Consider the following 25,443-nt stretch of genomic DNA (forward strand, 5'->3'; position numbering starts at 1 on the left):
AAAAATCTTTTTAAATGAAAAAAATTACATAATTACATGAAGTGCACTGTTTTGTTTTGTTTTGTTTTTCGCCACAGTTAAGGAAGTTTATGGGAAGTATGGTAAATTATAAGCAGAAAATCAACAACTTCAAAATGAGCCATCATCTAAATCTATATGCAAAAAGAGGTAGCAATTGTTACATGAGTTTGTTTTTAAATCTTTTAAATAGATTTACATAGATCTCCTACCTGAAGCTGAGCTTCACTCTTGGGATCCAGTGGTCTTTTATAAAGCAAATGCAGATAACCAGAGTCACGATTTCTTTCATTTTGTTCTCTGGCTTCCTCAACACCAGCAAAGCCCTCAAGTAAAGTTGTTTTCAGGCTACTTATATCTCCATGAAGCGACTAGAAAAAGTACAATAATGTGTTGATACAAAAAGTTGTTAAGTCCAAACCTTTCTGTTTGGATCAAGGAAGGTGGTGTTTCTCAAACACTGAACACAACGAACATATGAATATACTTAACTTGTGTAAAAAAAGAATTTAACTGTTTAGAAAGACACTAATGTTCTTTTTTTACATTTATTTTTCATCTCCATTAAAAAAAAATACATTCTAAAGACTGAAAATGCAGAAAATACAAAAAGCATGGGCTCTAATACTACTGTGTGAAGATAATTACTGCTAACACTCTAAAGAACTTTCCTCTTTCCAAACATGCTATTTAAGACCCGAACTCTAGAATCAGACAGTCTGAAGCAGAATCCTGGCACCACTACTTGCTAAGTGGGTGACTTTTGACAAATTTACCTAAGCCTCAGTTTCCTGACTTGCAAAATAGAGAGAGTAACAGTATGTATGACACAGCAAAGTTGTGAGGGATTCAGTGAGATAATACAAGTGATGTGTTTGGCACAGTTCCTGGCACACAGTAAGTAGTAATAACAGTAACAATAATTAACACTATTAACACCAAACATTTAATATTTTCATACTGCATATGTCCTAAAATATCCTTTTTAAAAAATCTAACACTTTAAGATAGTAAAATTTCAAATATACCTAAATTAAATTAACAACTATAATAAACTTTATGGAGTGCATAGCATGTGTCAAAGGGGTAGAAACTCACTCCACCTTATGGATGAGAAAACCAAAAAACAGAGTAACTAGGTTAACTTGCCCAAAGTCACATAATTTATTAAGTGTGAAGGTAGGATCTGAACTCAGGGATTCTAGGCAAGCTACTCAGTCACGTTAAAAAAACAACAACATTGGTGGTCCTTGAAGAAATAAAGTAAATACACCCATGGAGTATTAGGAGAAAAAAAAATTGTTAAAATGCAATTCAACTCAGGAAAAGTATCCATAAACACAAACCTCTGTGGTCTCTTTAATCTCCAAAAGAAAGGTATGCAAGTCATCTGATTCTGTTCGCAGCATCTTCATTTCCTCAGAAGTGCCCACTTGGAAACAGGCTTTGGAAGTTCGGGCTTTTAACTCTTCCAACTCCTTCTGAAAGTGTGCAATCTGTAGAAGACACAAGTGAGGAACTACTCAGTCTGAAGGACAAACAGTAATGTCACTGCTACTGTGCTTACTAACTGCTCAGACTGCTGGGATGGGTCATGCTTCAGTGCTAGAATGAACTAGTCATATAGGGGTTGGCACTCTGACCTATTCAAGTCTGTCAGCTACTTCCAGAAAAACATCCTCAGGAAGCAAATTTACCTCCTCCCCAATTCCAGCCATCACAGGATCTGAATCCTTCCACTGATGTCCCTGCTTTTCTGCAACAGCAGGCTGAAGTGACTTTGCCTGAAATGGAAGGCAAAAGGTTTAAAAATTGATCCTATACAAGCCATAGCTGCTTTTTTTTTTTTTTTTTGGCGGAGTCTGGCTCTGGTCCAGGCTGGAGTGCAGTGGCGCAATCTCGGCTCACTGCAAGCTCCGCCTCCTGGGTTCACACCATCCTTCTGCCTCAGTCTCCCGAGTAGTTGGGACTACAGGTGCCCGCCACCATGCCCGGCTAACTTTTTGTATTTTTTTTTTTTTTTAGTAGAGACGGGGTTTCACTGTGTTGGCCAGGATGGTCTCGATCTCCTGACCTCGTGATCCACCAGCCTCGGCCTCCCAAAGTGCTGGGATTACAGGCGTGAGCCACCGCGCCCGGCCTAAGCCATAGCTTCTATACGCAATTATATCAGTGCCTATAATAGGGAGTGGTGCTCCTGTAACACAGCATTGTTTCTTCACTCATTCTAAAGAACCCTTATTTATAGGATCTCTACTTTGTGTAAGGCAAGTTCTAGACAGTGCAGGGAGAGGTGTAAGTAGATGAGGGCCCAACTCTCATGGAACTTACCTCCTACTAGGATATGCTAAATAATAAAATATAAACACATCTGATAATTTCAGTTGGAGAACAAACAGGAAAACATAAAGAGAATAAAAGAGGGCACTACTTCAGATGAGATGGCCAAGAAAGCCCTCACTGCGGGCTGCCCTCTGAACTGAGGCTGCAAGCAGAAAGCAAGCTATGGGATCTGCAGGAAGCACCTGCCAGGCAGCAAGAAAGGGAAGTGCAGAGGTCTCAAGGCAGGAGAAACCTTGCCAAAGAAAAAAAGTAAACATGGGCTCTGTGAAGTCAGGGCAGACGCTGGAGAGGGCAGGGGTGGGGTCAGGAAGGCAGGCCAGGGTAGGTCATGTAAGGTCACAACAAGGAGTCTGGGTTCTATTCTAAAGGTGCTGGAAAGCTACTACTGGTGTTTTAGGAGAGTTTAAATCTCCTTTATGAGTTAAAAGATCTCTCCTGCTGCTATCTAGAGCAGGGATAGCAGAGAGAGTACTCAAGAGGTTAACAAGGTGAGAGGTGGCAACAGCTTGACACAGGATGCTAGCAGGGGGACAGAGCTGTGGCCTTATGACATGTGACACAGCAGAGGGTGGAGCTGACAAGACCTCCTGCCAGCCTGGACTGGGGACAGGTACCGTTGAAGAGAGGGATCTAGGATGCTTTGGGGCTTGGGACTTGTGCAAACATCTGGTTTGTTAGTGTTACTTATTCATTGGAAAAGGACTAGCCTCTAGAGGAGACAGAAATCAAGAGTTCTGCTTTAAAGATGCTATAATTTGAAATGCCCTTTAGACTATTTGATACTTAACAACGATTAACACTAAAGAGGTCTTAGACTGCATCAGCATTCATTAACAGCAAACATTTATCTGACAAACACTGTGTGTCATCCATCATGCCACAAGCGTGAACTGTGACCTGGGCACTTACTATGTACCCAGTACAGGTGTGTGTTAGGGTAGGAGAAGGGTTGGTTAGGGGGACACAGAAAGGAAAAGACATAACTCTCGTTCTCAGGGCACTCAAGTAATCACGTGGGAAACAGACATACAATTCTCTTTACATTACACCATAAAAATAAACTGAGATGATGGACTACGAATCTAAATACGAAAGATAAAATAATAAAGCTTTTAGAAAAACATCTTTTTGACCTTGAAATAGAAAATGATTTCTAAAACAAAACAGGAAAAACATTAATCATAAAAGAAGAAAAAACTGATATACTCGCCAGGCATGGAGGCTCACGCCTGTAATCCCAGCACTTTGGGAGGCCGAGGCAGGTGGATCACGAGGTCAGGAGATGGAGATCATCCTGGCTAACACCGTGAAGCCCCGTCTCTACTAAAAACACAAAAAATATTAGCCGGGCGTGGTAGCGGGCGCCTGTAGTCCCAGCTGCTCGGGAGGCTGAGGCAGGAGAATGGCGTGAACCTGGGAGGCAGAGCTTGCAGTGAGCCGAGATGGCGCCACTGCACTCCAGCCTGGGCGACAGAGCCAGACTCCATCTCAAAAATAAAATTAAAAAAAAAAAAAAAACAACTGATATACTCAACTGTATTAAAATGAAGAACGTGTATTCATTGAAGAGACCAAAAAGACAATGAATAGACAATTCACAGTGAGAACATATTTGCATTGTATGTGCATGTATGTGTGTGTATTCAAGGAACTAACTCTTAAAAATCAGAAGGAAAAAGCCGGCAATCCAACAGAAAAATAGAATAAAGACATGAACGGACACAACATAAAAGAAAATATTCAAATGGCCAATAATCATACTTCAAAAAGCTCAATTTTGCTAATCATTAGAGAAATACAAATTAAAACCACAAAACAATACAAGAAAAGATGAAAAATACCAAGAGTGGCAAGTAGGCGGAGCAGCCAGAAGTCTCATACACTGGGAAGCCAGAAGTCTCATACACTCATTGGTGGGAATCTACTAATGAGGAATACATGCAGAGTCTATGATCCAGCAATCTCACTCCTAGGGATAAACCCAAGAGAAACCTGTACATGTGTTCATTGAAGACATCAACTGGAACGGTCATAGCAGTACTACATACAATGGCTTAAACCTGGAAACTACTCAAGTGCCCATCAGAGTGGAACAAATACTTGTAATATAATCACACAATAAATTCCATACAACAATGACATGGATAAATCTCACAAACGTAATGTTGAACAAAGCAGCCAGATATAAGAATACATACTGTACAATTCCACGTGATAGGAGGTACAGGCAGGCTAACCTCATCTATGCTATCGGAAATCAGGAAACCAGCTACTCTGGCAAGAGTAGTGATTAGAAGGGGATAGGTGAAAAAGAACGCTAGGGTTCTGACCTCCGCCTCCTGGGTTCAAGTGATTCTCACGCCTCAGCCTCCCCAGGAGCTGGGACTACAAGTGCGCGCCACCACGCCCAGCTAATTTTTGCATTTTTAGTAGAAACGGGGTTTCACCATGTTGACCAGGCTGGTCTCGAACTCCTGGCCTCAGGTGATCTGCCCGCCGTGGCCTCCCAAAGTGCTGGGATTACAGTCGTGAGCCACCATGCCCAGCCAGGTTCTTGTAAAATTCTGTTTCTTAATCTGGATGCTCGTTACCAAGGTATGTTCAGTTGGTGACAATTCACTGAGCTGTACAAGTATCATGTGTACTTTTTTCTATGTGTATTATACAAGAATAAAAAATTAAAATAGCTAAATTGCTTTTATGAGTATACAAGTATTCAAACCTCGCACTTTGGTATTTACTATCACATAGTCCCAATTACTATGTCCAAGGTCTGAATTCTAAAACATGAAAATTTATTTTATTCACATGTATGCTTGGGGCAGTAAATTAATAAACACAAACATCGCAAACTGAATTTAAACACACCTGGGGAGAGCCTGGCTTTGCTGCTGGAGGGGTTATCCTGGGTGATTTCTGTACCATTGAGGGCACAGGGCTTGCACTGCCCTGAGCAGATCGTCCTGCTTGAAAAGGAAGTCAGTTAAAATATATAGCATTTATTACCTTTATTTCTCCTATCACAAATGTCCTTTCTCCAAATCTAAGAAATGAAGTTACACATTGCCCGTGGGCCCACTTTCATGATTTACTTTAAAGAGTGATGACCACCAGCTGCGCTAGCCTTTGTTCTAAGACAATGAAAAAAAAAATTAAAATTTTAGGAGTCAGGTATGGTGGCTCAAACCTGTAATCCTAGCCTTTTGGGAGACTGAGGCAGGAAGACTGCTTGAGCCCAGGAGTTTGAGACCAGCCTGAGCAAGATGGCAAGACCCTGTCTCTATAAAAAATTTTAAATATTAGCCGACGGTGGTGGTACAAGCCTGAGTTACTCGGGAGGCTGAGGTGGGAAGATCACTTGAGCCCAGGAGGTAGAGGCTGATGTGCCTGGGTGAGAGAGTGAGAGTGTCTCAAAAAAAACAAAAGCAAACAAAAAAAACCTTCCTGCTTACAGCAGTATGACTGACTGTGAAAATACAAATACAGTCACTGCAGGTACTCTCTCTTCTGTGTTTCTTTTTTTTTTTTTCGCGACGGAGTCTCGCTCTGTAGCCCAAGCTGGAATGCAGTGGCACAATCTCAGCTCACTGCAATCTCCACCTCCTAGTTTCTTTTTTTTTTTTTTTTTTTGTTTTGAGACGGAATCTCGCGCTGTGTCACCCAGGCTGGAGTGCAGTGGCGCGATCTCGGCTCACTGCAAGCTCCACCTCCCAGGTTCACGCCATTCTCCTGCCTCAGCCTCCGAGTAGCTGGGACTACAGGCGCCCGCCACCACGCCCGGCTAGTTTTTTGTATTTTTAGTAGAGACGGGGTTTCACCATGTTAGCCAGGATGGTCTCGATCTCCTGACCTCGTGATCCGCCCGTCTCGGCCTCCCAAAGTGCTGGGATTACAGGCTTGAGCCACCGCGCCCGGCCTCCACCTCCTAGTTTCAAGTGATTCTCCTGCCTCAGCCTCCCGAGTAGCTGGGATTACAGGCACCCGCCACCACACCTGGCTCATTTTTGTATTTTTAGTAGAGATGGGGCTTTGCCATGTTAGCCAGGCTGGTCATGAACTCCTAACCTCTGGTGATTCACCTGCCTCGGCCTCCCAAAGTGCTGGTATTACAGGCGTGAGCCACCGCACCCCACCAAACAATTCTTTTGCCTGTGTTTCTTAAAGAACTGTTCTGTAACTGCTCTTCATGGAGGGCAGACTCCACATGAAAATAAATACCCAAGAGCAAGACATGTTCTTTGAATCATTAAGTACACTTAGCTCCATAAGAAGTGTCAGAGAGAAGCTTGGCAGCATTAAGCCAGAGCAAATCTCCCAATTCAGAGTATGAAAATCACAGCACATTAATCATTAATGCATGATACAGGAAGCAAGAAAAAATAACCTTGTCCAACTACGTTAGTAGGACTCTTAACACTTAAAACTGTTAATCTGAGAAGGCAGGGCTGAGGTCTAAAGTTGTCTGCTTAAAATCATACCTGATGGTGAGGGCAAGACTGAGGACTTCAATGGCACGGAATTAGGTGATGCTGAGAGAGGCGTGGGATGGCTGAGTGGTCCAGAAGCAGCTGGCTTGGAGGCAGAAGAGAATGGCGGCATCGAGGGTGCGCTCTGAGAGCTACTAAGAGGAGCAGAGGTAGCCGCAACAGTAAACCTGAAAAATGGCAGCCCCAAGGTCTCAGAAGAGCCTGCTAGAAGATTCTTTTACACTAGCATGAGCAATGTCATAAAAAGATAACTTATTATCTTTTATGTTAACTTACAAAGATAACATACATTTTGCCTTCAGGAAACATAAATGTTTAGCTATTTCTTATAAAAGGTGAAAGCTGCAAGGAAACATTTCTCTTATTGTCTGCTTATTTAGGAATTAATTATTCAGGGGAAATATCAAGTACTTAACTTGAAGATAAAACTAAGTTTATCACAATATGAAATACCAAGCTGATCATGATATGAAATGCTATTGTTTCCAGCTGAGTTTTAAACATGAGGTGGGACACAATTATGCTTAGGAGAGTTAGTACTTTCTCTTACCAAGGAAATTACTAAGAACTCCTTTTGAGAGTGAGCACCACCTCTGGGGAGTGAAAAAGGAAGAGGAATGCAGGTCGCTGTCTATGGGATACTTATGGCCTAAAAGAAATGTAAAGTCGGCTCCACTGAAAGAGCAAAAGTCTGTAGACAATCTAAACATCCAGCATTAGAAGACTGGTCAGATAAACTGTGGTGCAGCCAGCAAAATGGAACACCATGTAACCCTTAGCATGAAGTGGATGTGTGCCAGTTCAGTACTAACAGTAACTGTGGCGGCAGCACCTCCACCACAGCAACAACAGATAGGACAGGCAAGCAGGGAAAAAGCTGGTAGTACTTATATTTGGTGGTTATCTTAGGAACTCATGGTTATCTTGGGAGGGGTTACAAGATATAAGGGACTGCTTCCCTTAGAAAGCTTACATTCTAGTGGGGAGAAAAGAACAAGCAGATAAAAAAGTAAATAAATAAGAAATGAGTGAGCTGCAGGACCCAGATCTGGAGGAAACTGGATACCAATCTAAGAATTAGCAGTGAGCAGCCATGGGACTTCATAGGGACTGTCAAGCAGAAGAATCACCTAACGATTTACAGTGTCACAAGATGACTTTGTGGCTGTGTAGACAGCAGTTCAGAGTGAGTTAAGGGTAGACACGGGAGGAAAAAAAAGACAACAAGGGATTCATTTCCCTTCCAGGATGCATATTCTGGATTGCTTCTCTTTTTAAAATAATATTGCCTACATTTATAATGTAAAAAAGCAAAACAAATATCTGAATATAAATCCCTAGTAGTCAAAAAAATAAACAAATAAAATGTTAGCTAAGAGACACTTCTGAACTCTATCCACTGATGAAATGTCAGCTTTTTATGTTGGCTGAATTTCTGTCATTTGCAAGTATTACTCTGGGTAAAAAATTCTACTCAGTAACTCCTCTCACAGCGACTCTACTTGTAGCAAATAACATCTAATATTTCTACTCAACCCACAGAAGAATCAAACTTTAGAAGTGACTTACTTTTCACTCAGGTTGACTTTGACAGCAGAGGTTGAGGGTGGGAAGGAGGGCTTCACTGCTATATTTGGAGCAGACACACTGGGCACTGGTGTACTTTCCAGGGTAGGCTTAAAACCAGATGATCCAAAGGAGAATGAGGCAGCTGATGGACCTGTGGGAGACGCTGCAGGGGTGAGGGCTAGGGAGGCTTTAGAAGGGGGAACAAAAGAGAAGGTTGATGGGCCAGGGCTCGGGGCTGCTTTGGAGCTGTCAGAACCACTGGAATATGAAGATGGCTCCCCAGTGACGGTAGCCGATGACTTCAAGGATGAAGAACCAAAGGAGAACACAGTGGGGGCTCCACCAGCAGGAAGCAAAGAAAAAGTGGCAATGGGAGCGGCAGGTGACGAAGGTGGCAGAGAGGCAGGGGCTGCAGCTGCAGAAGCATCCAGTTTCTGTGGGGCTTGAGAGGAGGTCGGGGTAGTGGGAGTACTTCCTGCAGTGACAAAAAAGGAAGGAAAATGTTAACACCATAACAGTGAGGTTGACATAATAGAAAGAAAGTGGAAAAGAATTTGTGGTAGAATGAAGTCAGGAATGTTACTAGTTGAAGAAGCAAAAAGAACAGATGGGAACACAGTTAATATTGGAGTTTTCAGGTGGCATGAGATAAATGAAACTGAAGGAAAACTAAGAAAAGACATTAGAATAATTGGACTTCATGGACTTCTCAGTGCTACTATGGCACACAAAACAATTTAGTCACTGCAACATTTCATTAACAACTGGGAAAAAGTTTTAATTCAGACTTCCACCTTATTTCACTAAAACTAATTCCAGATAAATACACATAGAAAGTCACACAAATACATGTATCTCAAAACAAAGGAGACAAATTGACAGATGTTAGGTCTCAGAATCTAACACCTTGATAAATTTAGAAGTGACCAAAATAAATAAATAAATAAATAAATAAAAAAAAATCACAAAGGGAGAAGGTTAAGATTTGTGTAAAAAATAGCTACTTAGGTATCATAACTAAATGGTAATGAACTAAAAAGATCCATAGCAAATGACAAATAAGATGTTTTCTATTTTTTAAAAAGCTCATACAAATTGAGAGTTTAAAATTTCAGGACTAATAAACAGGGAATCTAATTCACATAAACACATTTAATCTCTCTCATCAAAGAAATATAAACAAGGTATATTTCTAATTTGTCCTCTAAATTATAAGAATTTAAATACGTATAACCCCTTACGTTTGGATGGGTAAAACAAGCCTGAAACTTTTTTTTTTTTTTTTTTTTTTTTTGAGACGGAGTTTCGCTCTATCGCCCAGGCTGGAGTGCAGTGGCCAGATCTCAGCTCACTACAAGCTCTGCCTCCCGGGTTCACGCCATTCTCCTGCCTCAGCCTCCCAAGTAGCTGGGACTACAGGCGCCCGCCACCTTGCCCGGCTAGTTTTTTTTTTTTGTACTTTTTAGTAGAGATGGGGTTTCACCATATTAACCAGGATGGTCTCGATCTCCTGACCTCGTGATCCGCCCGTCTCGGCCTCCCAAAGTGCTGGGATTACAGGCTTGAGCCACCGCGCCCGGCCAAGCCTGAAACTTTTTATCACTGGTAGGTGACTAGTAAGTTTTTTAAAGAAAACATTTTGGCATTGTATAAAAAACCATAAAAAACAGACCCAGTAATTCCTCTTCTAAGAATAAAGCTTACAAAAATAATGCAAAAAATGAAAAAGATATTTAATGCAATCCAAATGGTTAGGGGGGGAAAAAAAAAGTCAGTGGAAGGCTGGGTGCAATGGCTCATGCCTGTAATCCCAGAGCTTTGGGAAGGCAAAGCAGGAGGACCCTTTGAGTCCAGGAGTTTGAGCCCAGCCTGGGGAACAAAGTGAGACCCTGTTGCTACAAAAAGTACAAAAAAAATCAGCCAGGTGTGATAGCTTGTGCCTATAGTCCCAGCTATTTGGGAGGCTGAGGTGGGAGGATCACTTGGACTTGGGAGGCAGAGGCTGCAGTGAGCCAAGATCCTGCCACTACACTCCAGCCTGTGCAACAGAGTAAGACCCCTGTCTCAAAAATGAATAAATTTTTTTTTCTATTTTCCAAACTCTCCATAAGGTAAAAATATTAATCTTTAAATTAAATAACCAACTAAATAAATAACAAAGGAATACTTTGTGTCAATATTTTCTATTTATATTAATAGTTAATAGAGCTTGGCTGTTCCAAATTAGCTAAGATGGCAATTTATCTTCATGGAAGACACTATGTCTAAAGCAATGTAATAATACTTAGGATACAAGTATGAAAATACTACTTTCTGAAAACAAAAATCCAAGTAAACTGTCACTTTGAGGAAAGTATAATAATGCAAGCAAACCTATTCTGTTAATACTTCTTTATACAACAGATATGGAACCAGCAACAACTAACTTCTGTAAAGACACACATAGATGTTAAACACTTCCGGTGGCTCAAGCCTGTAATCCCAGCACTTTGGGAGGCCGAGACGGGCGGATCACGAGGTCAGGAGATCAAGACCATCCTGGCTAACACGGTGAAACCCCGTCTCTACTAAAAAATACAAAAAACTAGCCGGGCGAAGTGGCGGGCGCCTGTGGTCCCAGCTACTCGGGAGGCTGAGGCAGGAGAATGGCGTAAACCCGGGAGGCGGAGCTTGCAGTGAGCTGAGATCCGGCCACTGCACTCCAGCCCGGGCGACAGAGCCAGACTCCCTCTCAAAAAAAAAAAAAAAAAAAAAAAAAAAACACTTCCATGCATATTAGGCAAACTGACATGAAAAATATATACCAGACCCTAAAGAAATCATTAGCATTTTTTCCACTGAAAACGAACTGATTATTGGAAAACCATCATGCTACTACTACTTCTGATCAATACCGCATTCTTGGAACTGCAGTATAGAAACAGGTGGAATCATTAATGTCTTCTGAACCCATGAAGTAGGTGTTAGCTACACTTAGCTGACAGGACAGACACTCTCCCTGCAGGGGCTCTATTACACTCATCTGAACACAACTACTACCTCTGGACAAACGGTGAAGGAAGAGGGGAGTTTCTCTAGGAAAGGCTAACAGTAAAACTGGCCTCTGATTGTGCTCCAGTGTTGAATGTGCTAGTAGCAAACGCTCAGAAACAAACCTCGTCCCACGGGCTCCTAATCTCACAGTCTGCTCTGCTTATTACAGACACACCAGGCAGCTGGGTTTAGGTAGTTCATGGTACCCTTATTCATGGCTGAATAAAGAGGAAAAAAAACCCAACACAAAGAGTACACACTACGAATAACGGACTACCCTGATACAACACTCTGCAAGCCATCTGGTGTATCGCTTGGGGTAGTGCTGCCAGTGTTAGGGCCCAAGTATCTGAGTGGCTCTATGTGGGATATACAACTCACTGTGGACTGGGATGCAGTGAGAGAATATACCCCTAAGTATTGTTAACCTTATCCAAACCAACTGGTCAAACATTTTTGCTTAGATAGGAAACTGGTCATAATAGAAGAAAAAAAGTATTAGTTATATACTCACAGAATTCAAAAGGAGAAATATTAGTCAAATTTGAATATATGAAACAATGATCTTTTTAAAAGTTTTATATTTTCTGGTCAGGCACAGTGTATCATGTCTATAATCCCAGCACTTTGGGAGGCTGAGGCAGGAGGAACACTTGAGTCCAGGTGTTTGAGACCAGCCTGGGCAACATAGTAAGATCCTATCTCTATAAACCATTTAAAAAACAGCTGCATATGGTGGCGTATGCTTGTAGTTCCAGCTGCTTGGGAGGCTTAGGTGGGACTGCCTGAGCCTGGGAGAGTAAGGCTACAGTGAGCTGTCATCATGCCACTGCACTGCAACCTAGGCAACAGAGTAAGACCCTGTCTCCACAAAAAAAAAAAAAGTTTCTTTTCACAAGTGATACAAATGTCACTGTAAACATTTTTAAAATACAGACTAGTATTTATATGTGTGCACTCATTTTCATGGAGGATAGGTACCAAAGTGTTGACTGTGGCCATTGCTTGATGACTGATGGGCTTTAAGTGATTATGGTTTTGTATGCTCTCATTTTCCTCCAATAAACATCTATTACTTAAGCAGTGTTTCCAAAAGGAGAAAAAAACCTCAAGAAAATATAAACAACAAAAATATCCATGTTCCCTTCACCCAGAAACAACCACCATTTAGATTTTAAATTCATCTCCAAGTTTTTTTTTCTACGTATGTTTTTTTCTCATACAAAAAGGAACACAGAATATAGGGTTTTGTGTTTTTCTTTGTGATGTATTCCACTCACTCCTTCCCAGTCAATAAATGTAACATTTATAATTGTTACATGGCATTTCACTGTAAGACTATACAATCATTTCTTTAACCAATCCCCATGACTAAGCACAATGTCTTCTGGATGCATATCACATAACACAGGGTCTTAGAATACTGTTGGTAAACGACTGGATGCAAACCATCTGGTTGACCTTCCTTCATCTCCGAAGTAAAGTAATGGCTGCGGAACAAAGCTTGAGGGTAGGGAAAGGCAAATATGTGCATGCATGTTCAAAAAAAAGATTAGCGTGTGCCTTCCTAAGACAGACGAGCCTGGTAAAGATAATCACTATGTGTCTTCACACCATGTTGGTTCTTAGAAATACTCTTGTGCAAGTCCCATGGAATCCCTTACTGATAAAGCAGGCAGAGGCACATACCTGGTGACTTGGGCTGTCGCTCTCCTTCTAATGAAAGTCGCTCTGGTGTTTTGATGAGAGACTTAACTCCAGGATTTTGATTAATCATATAAAATGGACAAAGCACACCATCTGTTGAAAGTAACATGAGAACTGGAGTAGGAGGAAGAGTCTTTTCATCATCTGTTAAAAAAGAAAACAAAAGCAATAAAAGAACCAAGTCAATTTAAGGGCCTGAGGCCGGAAGGCAAAGACTGCCCTCAACATGAAGAGGGTTTACGGGGCTCATCTGAATAGCAGCTCAAGTTAGTTTGTTCTGATTTTAGACCTGAACAGCCTTCCATGCCCCAGCTAAAGAGAGCTCCTGCCGCTATCGGACCACCACCATCCTGCTGGGCCCTGCCTAGAAGCTCCATCAGTCCCCTGGTAGCTCTGACTCTCCCAAAGGTCCCTCAGTTTTTACAAGTGTCTCAGTGTTCAGGAGGTAGGCTTGGCATTCCCCTGACCAAGACAAGAGTATCTAGGAAGTACTTGGGTTATTAGGAAAATGAGACTAGACTCTTCGGAATGGACAGGACACAGAAAGATGAGTCAAACTACTTAATCCTCATTCACAATTGAATGACAAGTATGTATTTTATCAATTAAGGTTTCAAGAGAATCAGAGCAAATGAGCTAATCAGAACAAATACTCCTGCCTAATCAGGGAAAGAACAAGCAACTTAATGGTGCCTGATGAGGACACCTCTCTAAACTTAAGTACCAGATGGCAAAGACTGTTTCTTTTGTGGCACTTTTACATTTCAATGACTACAGCATAGCCAAGCTACTGTAGGGAAGATCTATTCAAAACACATATCCAGGCCCTATTTGGAAATCATGGGCCTGAGATCTCTATTTTCTAATCCTTGCCTTCAAACCAAGTACTGGTGTGCAGTACCAGCTTCAGGTATTGCTTCTTGGGGAGGTCACCACGGAATTGGACTGGACAAAGAAACCAAGCCATAAAATCCTGGCTTGCTCTATATTTCAACCAGATTCTAAGTACACCCAGACATGTGCAAGTGTGCAAACATATACCCACACGTATACACAGTGTCTGGCCTTGGTCTCATCAATGAATATCCATTCAAATCAGTTCAATGTTGTCACAATACAGCCTATATCACTCTTCAGGTAGAAATGTGCTGCCAGAAGCTACAAGTGCCCAGCAGAGCAGACTGTCAGTAACATGTAACTGGTGTTTCAATATTAACCCTAACTAGAAAGAAGACTATTTCTGCACTAATTACCAGGCTACACTTACTGATGGTGATTTCCACTTGGTTCGTATAGTCTACGGCAACTCCCATGGGCAAGGAGTCATCACTCTTGTCTGTCACGGGCAACTCGGCTCGACTAGAATCCTCCAGTAGCCAAGATTCCCAATTAATCTAAAAAAAAAAAAAAAAAAGAAGAAAATGCCACGGTGGTTAGAGCTTTGCATTGGGTCCTTCTAGCACTGTTCAAATAGGAGAGAACAGAGATGCCTCACTTGGTTTAGATGTATGTGTTGACTAGGAGGCTCTGAAATCTGGGAAGATGGTCTAAAAGCCAGAAGTACCCCCAGCAAACGGGAAGTTAATTTTCCAAATCGACCCCCTCTCTATCTGTTCCTGGTGTACCAAGCCCCTGCCTTGTGAATAATCACTATCATGAACACTTTCTGAGGTGCGTTCCACGACAACTAGGTAGACTGCTGACCATGAGGGACAAATCCAACAGCTGCAGTCAGCCCGTCAATACCTGCTCCTAGACATTTTGGATTGGGACCAGGAACTCCAGCTCATCTCTACTGGAGCCTTTCACAGAGACGCATGTAAGGCTGGCCTGTGCTCAGATGCCCTGTGCCCAATCGTCTATAGAGACAGAGATAATCATAGTTCTTCTCTTCCCAGTTCTTGGTACCAGCTCCTCAGAATGGTCAGCTTTCCTGTCCCTACAGTCCTTGAGAAAAGACTTTCTAGTAAACTCCCTTTTTGCTTAAGTTTGCTTGGATAGGCTCTGTCCCTTCCAACAAATGATTCTTGGTTTTTAAAATCACTAACAGTTTGCCTAACTTTCAGTGTTGACCAGACTGGGAAGCATGAATCACAGGGGAAGAGTGCTTAATGACTAACAAAGAAAAACAGGCTGGATGCAGTGGCTCACGCCTGTAATCCCAGCACTTTGGGAGGCTGAGGCAGGTGGATCATCTGGGGTCAGGAGTTTGAAACCAGCCTGGCCAACATGGTGAAACCCTGTCCCTACTAAAAATACAAAATTAGCTGGGCGTGGTGGTGTGCAACTGTGGTCCTAGCTACTTGGGAGGCTGAGGCAGCAGAATCACTTGAACCCGGGAAGCAGAGGTTGCGGCAGGCCGAGATCACACCACTGAACTCCAGCCTGGGTTACAGAGTGAGAAAAGAGAAGAAAAGAGAAGAGAAGAGAGGAGAGAGGGGAGGGGAGGGGAGGGGAGGGGAGGGGAGCAAAAAAAAGGAAAAGAGAGGAGAGGAGAGGGGAGGAGAGAAAGAGAGAAAGGAAAAGGAAGGAAAGAAGGAGAAAGGAGAGAGAGTGAAAGCAAGAAAGAAAGAAAGAAAGAAAGGGAAAGCAAGCAAGCAGTTCAGGAAAGAGAATGAAATCACACTATGTGACTTAGCTATGGAGCAGGCAACAGACACATTCATATTAAACAAAACAATCTCAACTTTTAAAAACAATCTACAGTTAAGATAAAGACGACTTAATCATTGTAGGGCAGAATGCAGTTTTACAAAAGAGAAGACACAGGTAACAACTGGAAGGATACTAAGGGAAAGGGTGGGAGTGCTAAGACATTCCTCTCACGAAGTGGAAGATCAAGAGTTACCACCAGGCCGGGTGCCGTGGCTCACGCCTGTAATCCTAGCACTTTGGGAGGCCAAGACGGGCGGATCACTTGAGGTCAGGAGCTTGAGACCAGCCTGGCCAAAAAAGCAAAACTCCATCTCTACTAAAAAATACAAAAATTAGCCAGGCATGTTGACGCAGGCCTGCAGTCCCAGCAACTTAGGAGGCTGAGGCATGAGAATCACTTGAACCAGGGAGGCGGAGGTTGCAGTGGCACCACTGCACAGGGTGACAAAGTGAGACCTGGCCTCAAAAAATATAAATAAATAAATAAATAAATAAAGATACCACCAGAAAGGAAGGTAAAAAACACCAATTAAAGTTACAAAGGTTCACCAAGATAAGAAATTAAAACAATGCTGTAACTCTTGAGAGGAAGGAGAGGACTGGGGGCCATATGTGAGCTAGATCATCATTTGCCATATAGTCAGTAAGGTCTAAAACTAATAACCAATTACTAGTCATAAAGCAGATTTTTCTTTAGGGATAAGATGGCAGCATTATAAGAAAATGTTTACAAATTAAAAACGGTCCCCTCTAGAAAGCAAACAGGTAGGGCAGGGGTGATTCTTTTTTTATAAGCCCTTCTCTACTATTTACTTTTAAAAAACATGAACATAAATTATTTTGATAGAAAGTAAAAATAAAACTGTATTTTTAATGTGTGAATACATGAAATACTTCTGCTAACAGGAAATTATTACTGAAGTCAATCTAAGATAGTTCTAGAGCAGCAAATCAGATGGCTGAACTCTGGCCTCATCCAAAGGCAGCCACCCCTAGACAATGAGAACCATGCCCCTCCTAATGGGCCACCCGGCCACCCAGAAAGTGACAGATAAATGCCAATGGTTGAAGAGGCACAAAGTACCTATGCATGGGTGGAACACAAAGTCATATGGGGAGGAGAAGCACTTGTTTCTTATTTACAAGGGTGCACTAAAGATTTTTAAGCTCAAGGCAGTTTTAAAAAGAAGATTCCCCTTCTTTTGTTGTGCCCTCTCTGTAGTCAGTCATTCTGCATAATCTACAAGTGGAGAGCGCACCACCACTACCTGGGCCCACCGTGTCCCTGCAAGAAAGACAACGTGAAAGAAGGTTCTTATATGCAAAGGTGCTTTGCTCTTTCTGACAGTTTTTCAAAGTCAAACAGAAAGTATTTCTGGTGAATCACAATTTAGTGTCATCTGCATGTTTTTCTTTCATAATTGAGGATGGATTATTGTTAAATTGTATAGAAGGAGTAGGTTCAAGTAACAGGAAGAAAACAAAGATGACAAAACAGGACAAGGCAGAAAAAGCCTCCTATGCATCGGGCATACTCCAGTTGGAGGTTAACTGCATAGCATGTTTCCACAGACCAGGGATGGATCCTAAAAGAACAGAAGTGAAGGAAGTACTAAGTCTGACACCCGTGTTTCTCCATGCAATAGCCAAGCCATTTGGCCAAGGCACTCTGTCACTGAAGCTTTGCTGTCATGCAGAAACTTGATAAAACAGATGTGAGACAATGTACATCCTAACCACACGCAAAAAAGAAAGTACCACAAAAGTGACAAAAAAGATTTACCTGATCACTTTGTCGAGCAAGGATACTAACTTCTGTTGAAGCCGCAGATGCTGCCAGCACTAAATCCCTTAAAGAACAAAACCAGAGACCATTACATTCAAATACAGCAATAGTTCTCTAACTTGAGTCTGCAGGTAACATCTGTGAGGGCTGCCTCCACATATCCAGGAGAGAATAAGGTTTTCTATCTGGTTTAACAAAGGTGGGAAGATTCTAGATATAAAGCTGAACTTTTTAGTTTCTGTGAGAAAGCCCTGTAGAATCAGCTCACTGCCTACCTACACGAAGACAAAGGAAAGACACAACAGAATGAAGTCAGAGTTCACAATCAATATGCCACCCAAAGGCAGAATAATGTAGCTAGAGGGATGGAAGCTTTGCTTTGAGTAATCTCCATTCCAGTGGGCAACTCTGCTCTCAGAAGGAAACTTTTAATATATTCCTTGAGTATCAGTATTTTCATAAGTCATCACTAGGGGTTATTGAGAAAATTAGATTTTCGAAATTAGTATGTATTTAATATAAATAACTCAAGATTGGGGAAAAAGAAATAATAGACATTATCAAGAATAAGCTGAAAATACGTTCAAGGTATCTCAGCCTCCATTTTCCTCTATAATAGAAAAGATTTCAGGCTGGGTGCTACAGTTCACACCTGTAATCTCAGTACTTTAGGAAGCCAGCCTGAGCAACGTAACAAGATCCCATCTCTACCAAAACACAAACAAACAAAAACTTTAAAACTAAGCCAGGTGTGGTGGCATGTGCCTGTAGTCCCATCTAGGAGGCTGAGGTGGAAGGATCACTTGAGCCTGGGAGTTCCAGGCTTCTGTGAGCTACAATCGTGCCACTGTACTCCAGCCTGGGTAATGGAGTGAGACCCTGCCAATCCATCCATCCATCAATCAATCAGAAAAGATTTCAACATGGGACAAGGTGACTCAGGTGTGATCTTCCAGTGAGAGCAGGAATGCCCTGTCCAGACTCTCTGCTCACCATTCCTCAATGTAACTGAGGTAGTAATGATGCTGCCTCTCCGTGCAGCTGCCGTAACAGGGCTCCATAAAGTTCACAAATATCTCTGGGTGCTTTTCTTCTTTTTTCTACAATGAACAAAGCAAGAAAAAAATTAGGTGCAATTTTTCTCAGATCCTACAGTAAAAGAATCTCAAATGATAAATCATTTAAAGTTGTATGAGAATATTCACTCAAAGTCTAAGTCCAGATATAGGGACATGGTATAAAGGCAGCACTTAGTACAAGGAGTACAAACATTGGCCATCAAGCGAACTGCATTTAAACTCTGTTCTGCCACTTTCTGTCCATGAGAGAGGCAGATTTTTCAACCTTCCTGATACTTAGTGTTTTCATGTGTATACTAGATCTCCTAAGCCTACTTCAGAGGCTACGGTAAGTGTAAAATGAAATGATACATATAAAACTTCCAGCCCAGTACATGAAACATAACTAGCAGTTAATAAATACTAGTGTTAATACTATCCCCTAGAATAGAAAAAACCTCTAACTAATCTTAAAAGAAGGCATCTAGATAAACATTTTAAAAATTCAACCTTATTAGAAACCCAAGAGTTAAAAACAAGGCATCTTTTTCAAATATCAAATTGGCCTCCCTTGACACCCAATCTCAAATACATACCAGTCATCATCTATCCCTAACACAGCTTTATTTTCTCCATCACTCTTACCAGTCCTTGATCTCACACTTAGTATTGACTATCCCATTAGAATGTAAGCCCAGCCAGGTGTAGTGGCTCAGACCTATAATCCTAGTGCTTTGAGAGATCGAGGTGGGAGAACTGCTTAAAGCCAGGAGTTTGAGACCAGTGTGGGCAACAAAGCAAGACCCCACCTCTACGAAAAATTTAAAAACAGCTGGGTGTGTTGGTGCATGCCTGTGGTCCCAGCTACTTGGGAGGCTGAGGCAGGAGGATGGCTTAAGCCCAAGAATTTGAGGCTGTAGTGAGCTGTGATCACACCACTACACTCCAGCCTGGGCAAGAGACTGAGACTCTGTCTCTAAAAAATAAGTAAAAATTATCAACAACAACAAATTTAAAACCATAAAAGCAAGGCCATCACCTTGATCACTGCTATATACTCAGCTTTAAAGCAGTGCCTAGCACATTGTTGGCATTAAAAATTTGAGAGCAAACAAAGTAATTTTAAAAATCAAGATACTGTCTTGCTCTTCTAAAATTTCTTTATCGAGTTAACCAAGACCCATAGTTTATAACTTAAGCAAAATCATTTTTTTTTTAACTTCATACCAAAACAATAGAACACGCCGTGGACACTCTAACTTTGGACCCCAGGCCCATGGTACAGCATGGAAACCTTATACCTGAAGTTGCATAATCACTGCCAGTAAGTAAAAGAACCTGAAATCAGGCCAGGTGCAGTGATGCACACCTGTAATCCCAGCACTTTGGGAGGCCTAGGTGGGCAGATCACTTGAGCTCAGGAGTTCAAGACCAGTCTGGGCAACATGGCGAAACCCCATCTCCACCAAAAAAAATAATAATAATACAAAAATTAGCCAGGCATAGTGGTGTGCACCTGTAGTACCAGCTACTCAGAAGGCTAAGGTGGGAGGATCACTTGAGTCCAGGAGGTCCAGGCTTCAGTGCTGTGAGATCGCATCACTGCACTCCAGTCTGGGTGACAGAGTGAGATCTTGTCTCAAAAAAAAGAGTTTCTTCAGATTGTGGTGTATTTTATTGTGCTCCTATGTAAGATGAAGAATTAACTATTAAAATTACATTTTCAACTTACAAAAAAAAAAAAAAAAACACCCCACAAACACAAAAAAACCTTGAAATCAAAGCCTCCAGCTTTATTAGAAGACTTCTCTAATTCTCAAACAATGAAGTTTCTTTCACATGCATACCGGCAGGAGAGCCATCACCACATCCGGAGACGTTTCCAGGGTCCCATCTGCAGCAGCATACACTATTGTGAAGACGTATGTACCGATCCACAGCACATCCAGAACTGAAAGACACATCTTAATCAGTAGGTCATAAAAATGACAGCAACCAGATACAACCAAAAGCAACTTATGTTTGGAATAGCCACTGCATGCTATAATACACACTACGGATAAAAAAAAAAATCAAAGGCCCAAATTTCATTGACTAAATATAACTCACAGGTACAAAGATCCAAGAAGCCCAAACTCATCCCCAAATGGTAATTTTTCTGCTGGATTATAATCAGGGCAAATTATGAAGAATTGTAATAAAAAGTTGGGATCCATTTCATGTCATTTACCATGAAACACAGATGTCACCCAGAGGGCCATAATTTACACTGACTTAACTAGCTCTTTGAAATAGTGACATTATTCATAAAGCAAACACCAACACCTCACTGAGCAGGTACATTACATGATTTTGAATTTCTGTAATATACATAACATGTCATTAGAGGTCAGCCCAATAAGAAAAGCAGTTATTACCTCTGACAGGATGATCTGACTCATAAAATGGAGGACAAGGAATGACTTTTTTTTCCTGCAAAGTCTGAAAGAGATTTGGAGGGCAAAATAAAGTATCAAATGAAACAATCCCTAAACCAATCAAACTATCAAATCTAATCTATTCCTTAGATGCCACCTGTTCCATCTCCTTGGCCAGGCGAGACTGAAGACACAGAACAGTGCTATCTACTTCCAGGACTTTGTCCTACAGAAATGTATGAACGTGGCCGGGTGTGGTGACTCACGCCTGTAATCCCAACAATTTGGGAGGCTGAGGCAGGTGGATCACCTGAGGTCAGAAGTTCAAGAATAGCCTAGCCAACATGGCGAAACCTTGTCTTTACTAAAAATACATAGCCAATTGTGGCGGGCACCTGCAATCCCAGCTACTTGGGAGGCTGAGGCAGGAGAACTGCTTGAACCCAGGAGGCGTAGGTTGCAGTGAGCTGAGATCACGCCACTGCACTCCAGCCTGGGCGACAAGAGCAAAACTCAGTCTCAAAAAAAAAACAAAAAAACGCATGAACATGTTCAGATATAGGTAATGAGAGTAGTCAATGCAACACCATTCACAGCAGCAACACCACTAGCACTGATGCAGATAATCATCAATAGTGGAATAAGGCTGGGCGAGGTGGCTCATGTCTGTAATCTCGGCACTTTGGAAGGCCAAGGTGGGCACACTGCTTGAGCCCAGGAGTTTGAGACTAACCTGGGCAACATGGCAAAACCCTGTCTCTATAAAAAATACAAAAATTAGCTGTGCATGGTGGCAAGCGCCTGTAGTCCCAGCTACCTAGGAGGCTGAGGCGGAAGGATCACCTGAGTCCACGAGGCTGAGGCTGCAGTGAGCCATTACGTTATCACACCATTGCACCCCAGCCTGGGCAACAGAGCAAGACCATCTCTCAAAAAAAAAAAAGGCAAACAGCAAAGCAAGAAAATTAAATAAATTGCATTATCTTTTTACAGGTTAGTGCCCTAAAAGATTATGTACCAAATTTCATGTAACTTTCAGTAATAACAAATAAGAAACATAACCTTAAACCCACACCACCTACATTCAGCACTCTGCTCCCCTCCTCGCCAGAGAACAGTCTCGAGGAAGAAGGCACAACAAAGGCCTTAGCACCACCTGTGAATCCCTCCTTCGTACCCAGGCTCAATAGATACATGTGGGTTCCTTGCAACTCAATTGATATTGAAGGATATTTGTGAACATTATCTCAAGAAATTCACAGGGAGGATGACAGAGTGCACATGCAACAACAAGAGTACCCATTTTCTTTAGTGCCCATAGTTAGAGAAACAGACCCTTAAAGACAGACTCAGTGAAAAGACAAATACTGTGCTTTAACCCAGAGTGATTCTGCATTATCAACATAGCTTTTTCACTAACTCTTTTCCCTTCAGCTCTGTTTTTATGGAATGGACTGAAAGAGTTGGGGAACAGTGCATAGCGTATTATCGCATTTTACATAAAAAACAAAACAAAACAAAAATGCAGCTACACATAGACTATCTGTATAAGATCCAGAAAAGTCTGGAAGGCTACCTACTCAACACAACACAGTGGGTGCCTCTGGAAGGAGGACTATGGGAAGGAAGGGAAGAGCTCCACTCTTCACTCACTGATGGATTTGTTACAATGAGTATAAATTACTTTTTAATAGGAAAAACAAGAAAGATATTCCCAAACTACTCCCCAAAAAAGCGAGCAACTTAAGAAAAATTCTGAAGTTCAAGATAAGAACTTACAGGAAGATACTGGACCACAGTTCCATTCTGTTTTCCCACTGCCAGCTGCTTTCCTTTGGGGCTCCAGCACACTGAGCAAAGACAATATTACCAAATAAAAACAAGAAAATGGAGCAAACCAATGAGATCTATCACACACAGCTAATTATCAATTCTCATTCCTCTGTCAGTCCATGGAAGATTGTAGGATCATCCCTATCTGGCAAAGTGGAAAAAAGTAAAATCATTTTAACGACATAAGCCAATTGATTTATCACTGGGCTTACTGAATTGAAAGCTAAAAATGCTTTTTCAATAGATTACTGTCCAGAAAGCTGCAAAATACAGAAAACTCTGTAGTCTTTAGATAAGACAAGCAGAATAGAGAAGGTTTCCAAATACCAAGAAATCACTGGCAGGGCGCAGTGGCTCACGCCTGTAATCCCAACACTTTGGGAGGTTAAGGTAGACAGATCACTTGAGGTCAGAAGTTTGAGACCCGCCTGGCCAACACGGTGAAATCCTGTCTCTACTAAAACATACAAAAAGTAGCTGGGCACGGTGGCACGCGCCTGTAATCCTAGCTACTCTGGAGTCTGAGGCAAGAGAATTGCTTGAACCCAGAAGGCGGAGGTTGCAGTGAGCTGAGATCGCGCCACTGCACTCCAGCCTGGGTGACAGAGCACGACTCCGTCTCAAAAAAAAAAAAAAAACAAATCATTCTCCTGCTCCCATTTAATATTTCAAATGCTTTTCCCCATGAAGGTACAAGTGACTTTCAGAGTACCACCATTACAGATCTAGAAACAATTATTCTCAAAAAACACTTCTAAATCAGCTGTACCAAAATATTTCTCCAGAACACCCAAGTACATTCAGGTTAAATTATGTATGCTGCTTAGCTTCAAGGACATTAACTATGGGTATAAAGAATACTCTCAGCCGGGCACAGTGACCCACACCTGTAATCCTAGTATATGTGGGTGGGGGAGGGCAGATCACTTGAGGTCAGGAGTTTCAACATGTAGAAACCTTGTCTCTACAAAAAATACAAAAATTAGCTGGACAAGGTGTGCATGCCTATAATCTCAGCTATTTGGATGGCCGAGGCACGAGAATTGCTTGAACCCAGGAGGTAGAGGTTGTAGTGAGCTGAGATGATACCAATGTACTCTAGCCTGGGTGACAGAGTGAGACTGTCTCAAAAAAAAAAAAAAAAAGAACTCTTCCATCCTTAACCTCCCTCACCATGTTAAAAAACAAAACAAAACTAGCTATCCACTTTTACTTCTAGAAATCAATTCTTAAGTAGATGACCACGATTGTATGTTACAGTGTGAAAGCCTTTATTACTCACCAGAGGTTACGGCTACAGTGGAAGGAAGAGTTGCACATACTTTCACTGTTTCCGTGACTTGCAGGACAGCAATACTGCCATCAGCCAGACAAACTGCCACCATGGAGGGGACCGTGGGGTTCCACTTCATATCAATCACCATGCCTCCTGCATCTTTCAAAAGCTTATGATAGGCAAATGGACGTTTTTGCTGTTTAGCCTTTTAAAACAAATACGCAAAAGTGAAATAAGTTAACAAATTAGTAAATGCACAAACATTTAATATTCAATGGAAATTACTGAACATACAAGTTATCTCAAATCAGTTTATTTTTCTCCATAATCATAAAAAAAGATTTGGCTTTATACATTAATCTACTTGCTATAGACAATTTCAACACAACTTTGAAAATGGCAATCAATTATTCTAACATGCTTAGGGGGACTCTCAGCAGGGGAATGCACAATTGCAAAATAACCAATAAATAGCAAACACTAGATTAAAATCTTGGCTCTGCTTCTTAATAGTGCTGGGACCTTGGACAGTTAAACTCTGAGCCTGTTTCTCTACCTATAAAATGAAAATGACAGTACCTACTACAGAAGGCTGTGGTAGGCATGAACGAGGGACAAGGCACATAAAGTACTTAGCACAGAGTCTGACACACAGTCAGTATAAACACTCGCTATTATTATTATCATTCTTAAACTGCTTGAAATGGAAGAACATTGCATTATGAGGCGAAAGACCCAAAATGTAGGAACTTTTGACATTGTCTATTAATCTATGACTTTGGGCAAGTCACCTAAGCCTCCTGATAACAACTTAGGGCAGATGGCGTTATGAAAGAATTTCTTGAAGTCCCTTCTGTCTCAATGATCTATGATTCTATAATGAAGGATTTTTTTTTTTAACCCATATTTTAATCTAGAGAGAGACTTCAAGGGTTAACCTATGAAGCTTCCGAGTTATAGTTCAACACAAGGAAATCTGCTTAGGGTTCTCATGTTGACATCACAGTGTAACAGTAGCTTACCTCATTTGAGAAGGTGCGAACATCAAAAAAAGCAATAATGGAACCATATTCACTGGACATCATGCACACAGAGAGTGTGAGGTTATCACAGCTCAAGGCCAGGTGATGGATTGGGAATTTCATAGGAACTAATAAGCCTTGGACTTTATCAACTATAAAAACAAAAAAATATAAAGCAGAAAACAGTATGTTGTAAGCATAAAGCCACAACCTCTATCTAGTTCAACGTGAAAAAATTT

At 41.6% G+C, this 25,443-nt stretch overlaps 1 protein-coding gene across 2 annotated transcripts in view; it reads right to left on the bottom strand.

The window, feature by feature from the left end:
• The window catches only part of NUP214 (nucleoporin 214), a 112,066-nt gene that overhangs the window by 83,936 nt on the left and 2,687 nt on the right, over nt 1-25,443 (bottom strand). The window contains exons 3-17 of one of the 2 annotated variants that reach the window (XM_025359241.1): nt 25,205-25,356; nt 24,189-24,387; nt 22,853-22,923; nt 21,074-21,137; nt 20,504-20,607; nt 18,592-18,698; nt 17,596-17,662; nt 14,425-14,551; nt 13,140-13,301; nt 8,418-8,892; nt 6,840-6,982; nt 5,230-5,327; nt 1,716-1,802; nt 1,365-1,514; nt 231-389 (exon numbers count right to left, since the gene is read on the bottom strand). In XM_025359241.1, coding sequence (XP_025215026.1) covers nt 231-389; nt 1,365-1,514; nt 1,716-1,802; nt 5,230-5,327; nt 6,840-6,982; nt 8,418-8,892; nt 13,140-13,301; nt 14,425-14,551; nt 17,596-17,662; nt 18,592-18,698; nt 20,504-20,607; nt 21,074-21,137; nt 22,853-22,923; nt 24,189-24,387; nt 25,205-25,356 — 2,165 coding nt within the window. Of the gene's footprint in view, nt 1-230; nt 390-1,364; nt 1,515-1,715; nt 1,803-5,229; nt 5,328-6,839; nt 7,016-8,417; nt 8,893-13,139; nt 13,302-14,424; nt 14,552-17,595; nt 17,663-18,591; nt 18,699-20,503; nt 20,608-21,073; nt 21,138-22,852; nt 22,924-24,188; nt 24,388-25,204; nt 25,357-25,443 lie in introns of both variants that reach the window. The other variant, XM_025359240.1, reaches the window with a different exon arrangement.

This window comes from Theropithecus gelada, chromosome 15 (assembly GCF_003255815.1).
Source record: "Theropithecus gelada isolate Dixy chromosome 15, Tgel_1.0, whole genome shotgun sequence".
Classification (NCBI taxonomy): Eukaryota; Metazoa; Chordata; class Mammalia; order Primates; family Cercopithecidae; genus Theropithecus; species Theropithecus gelada.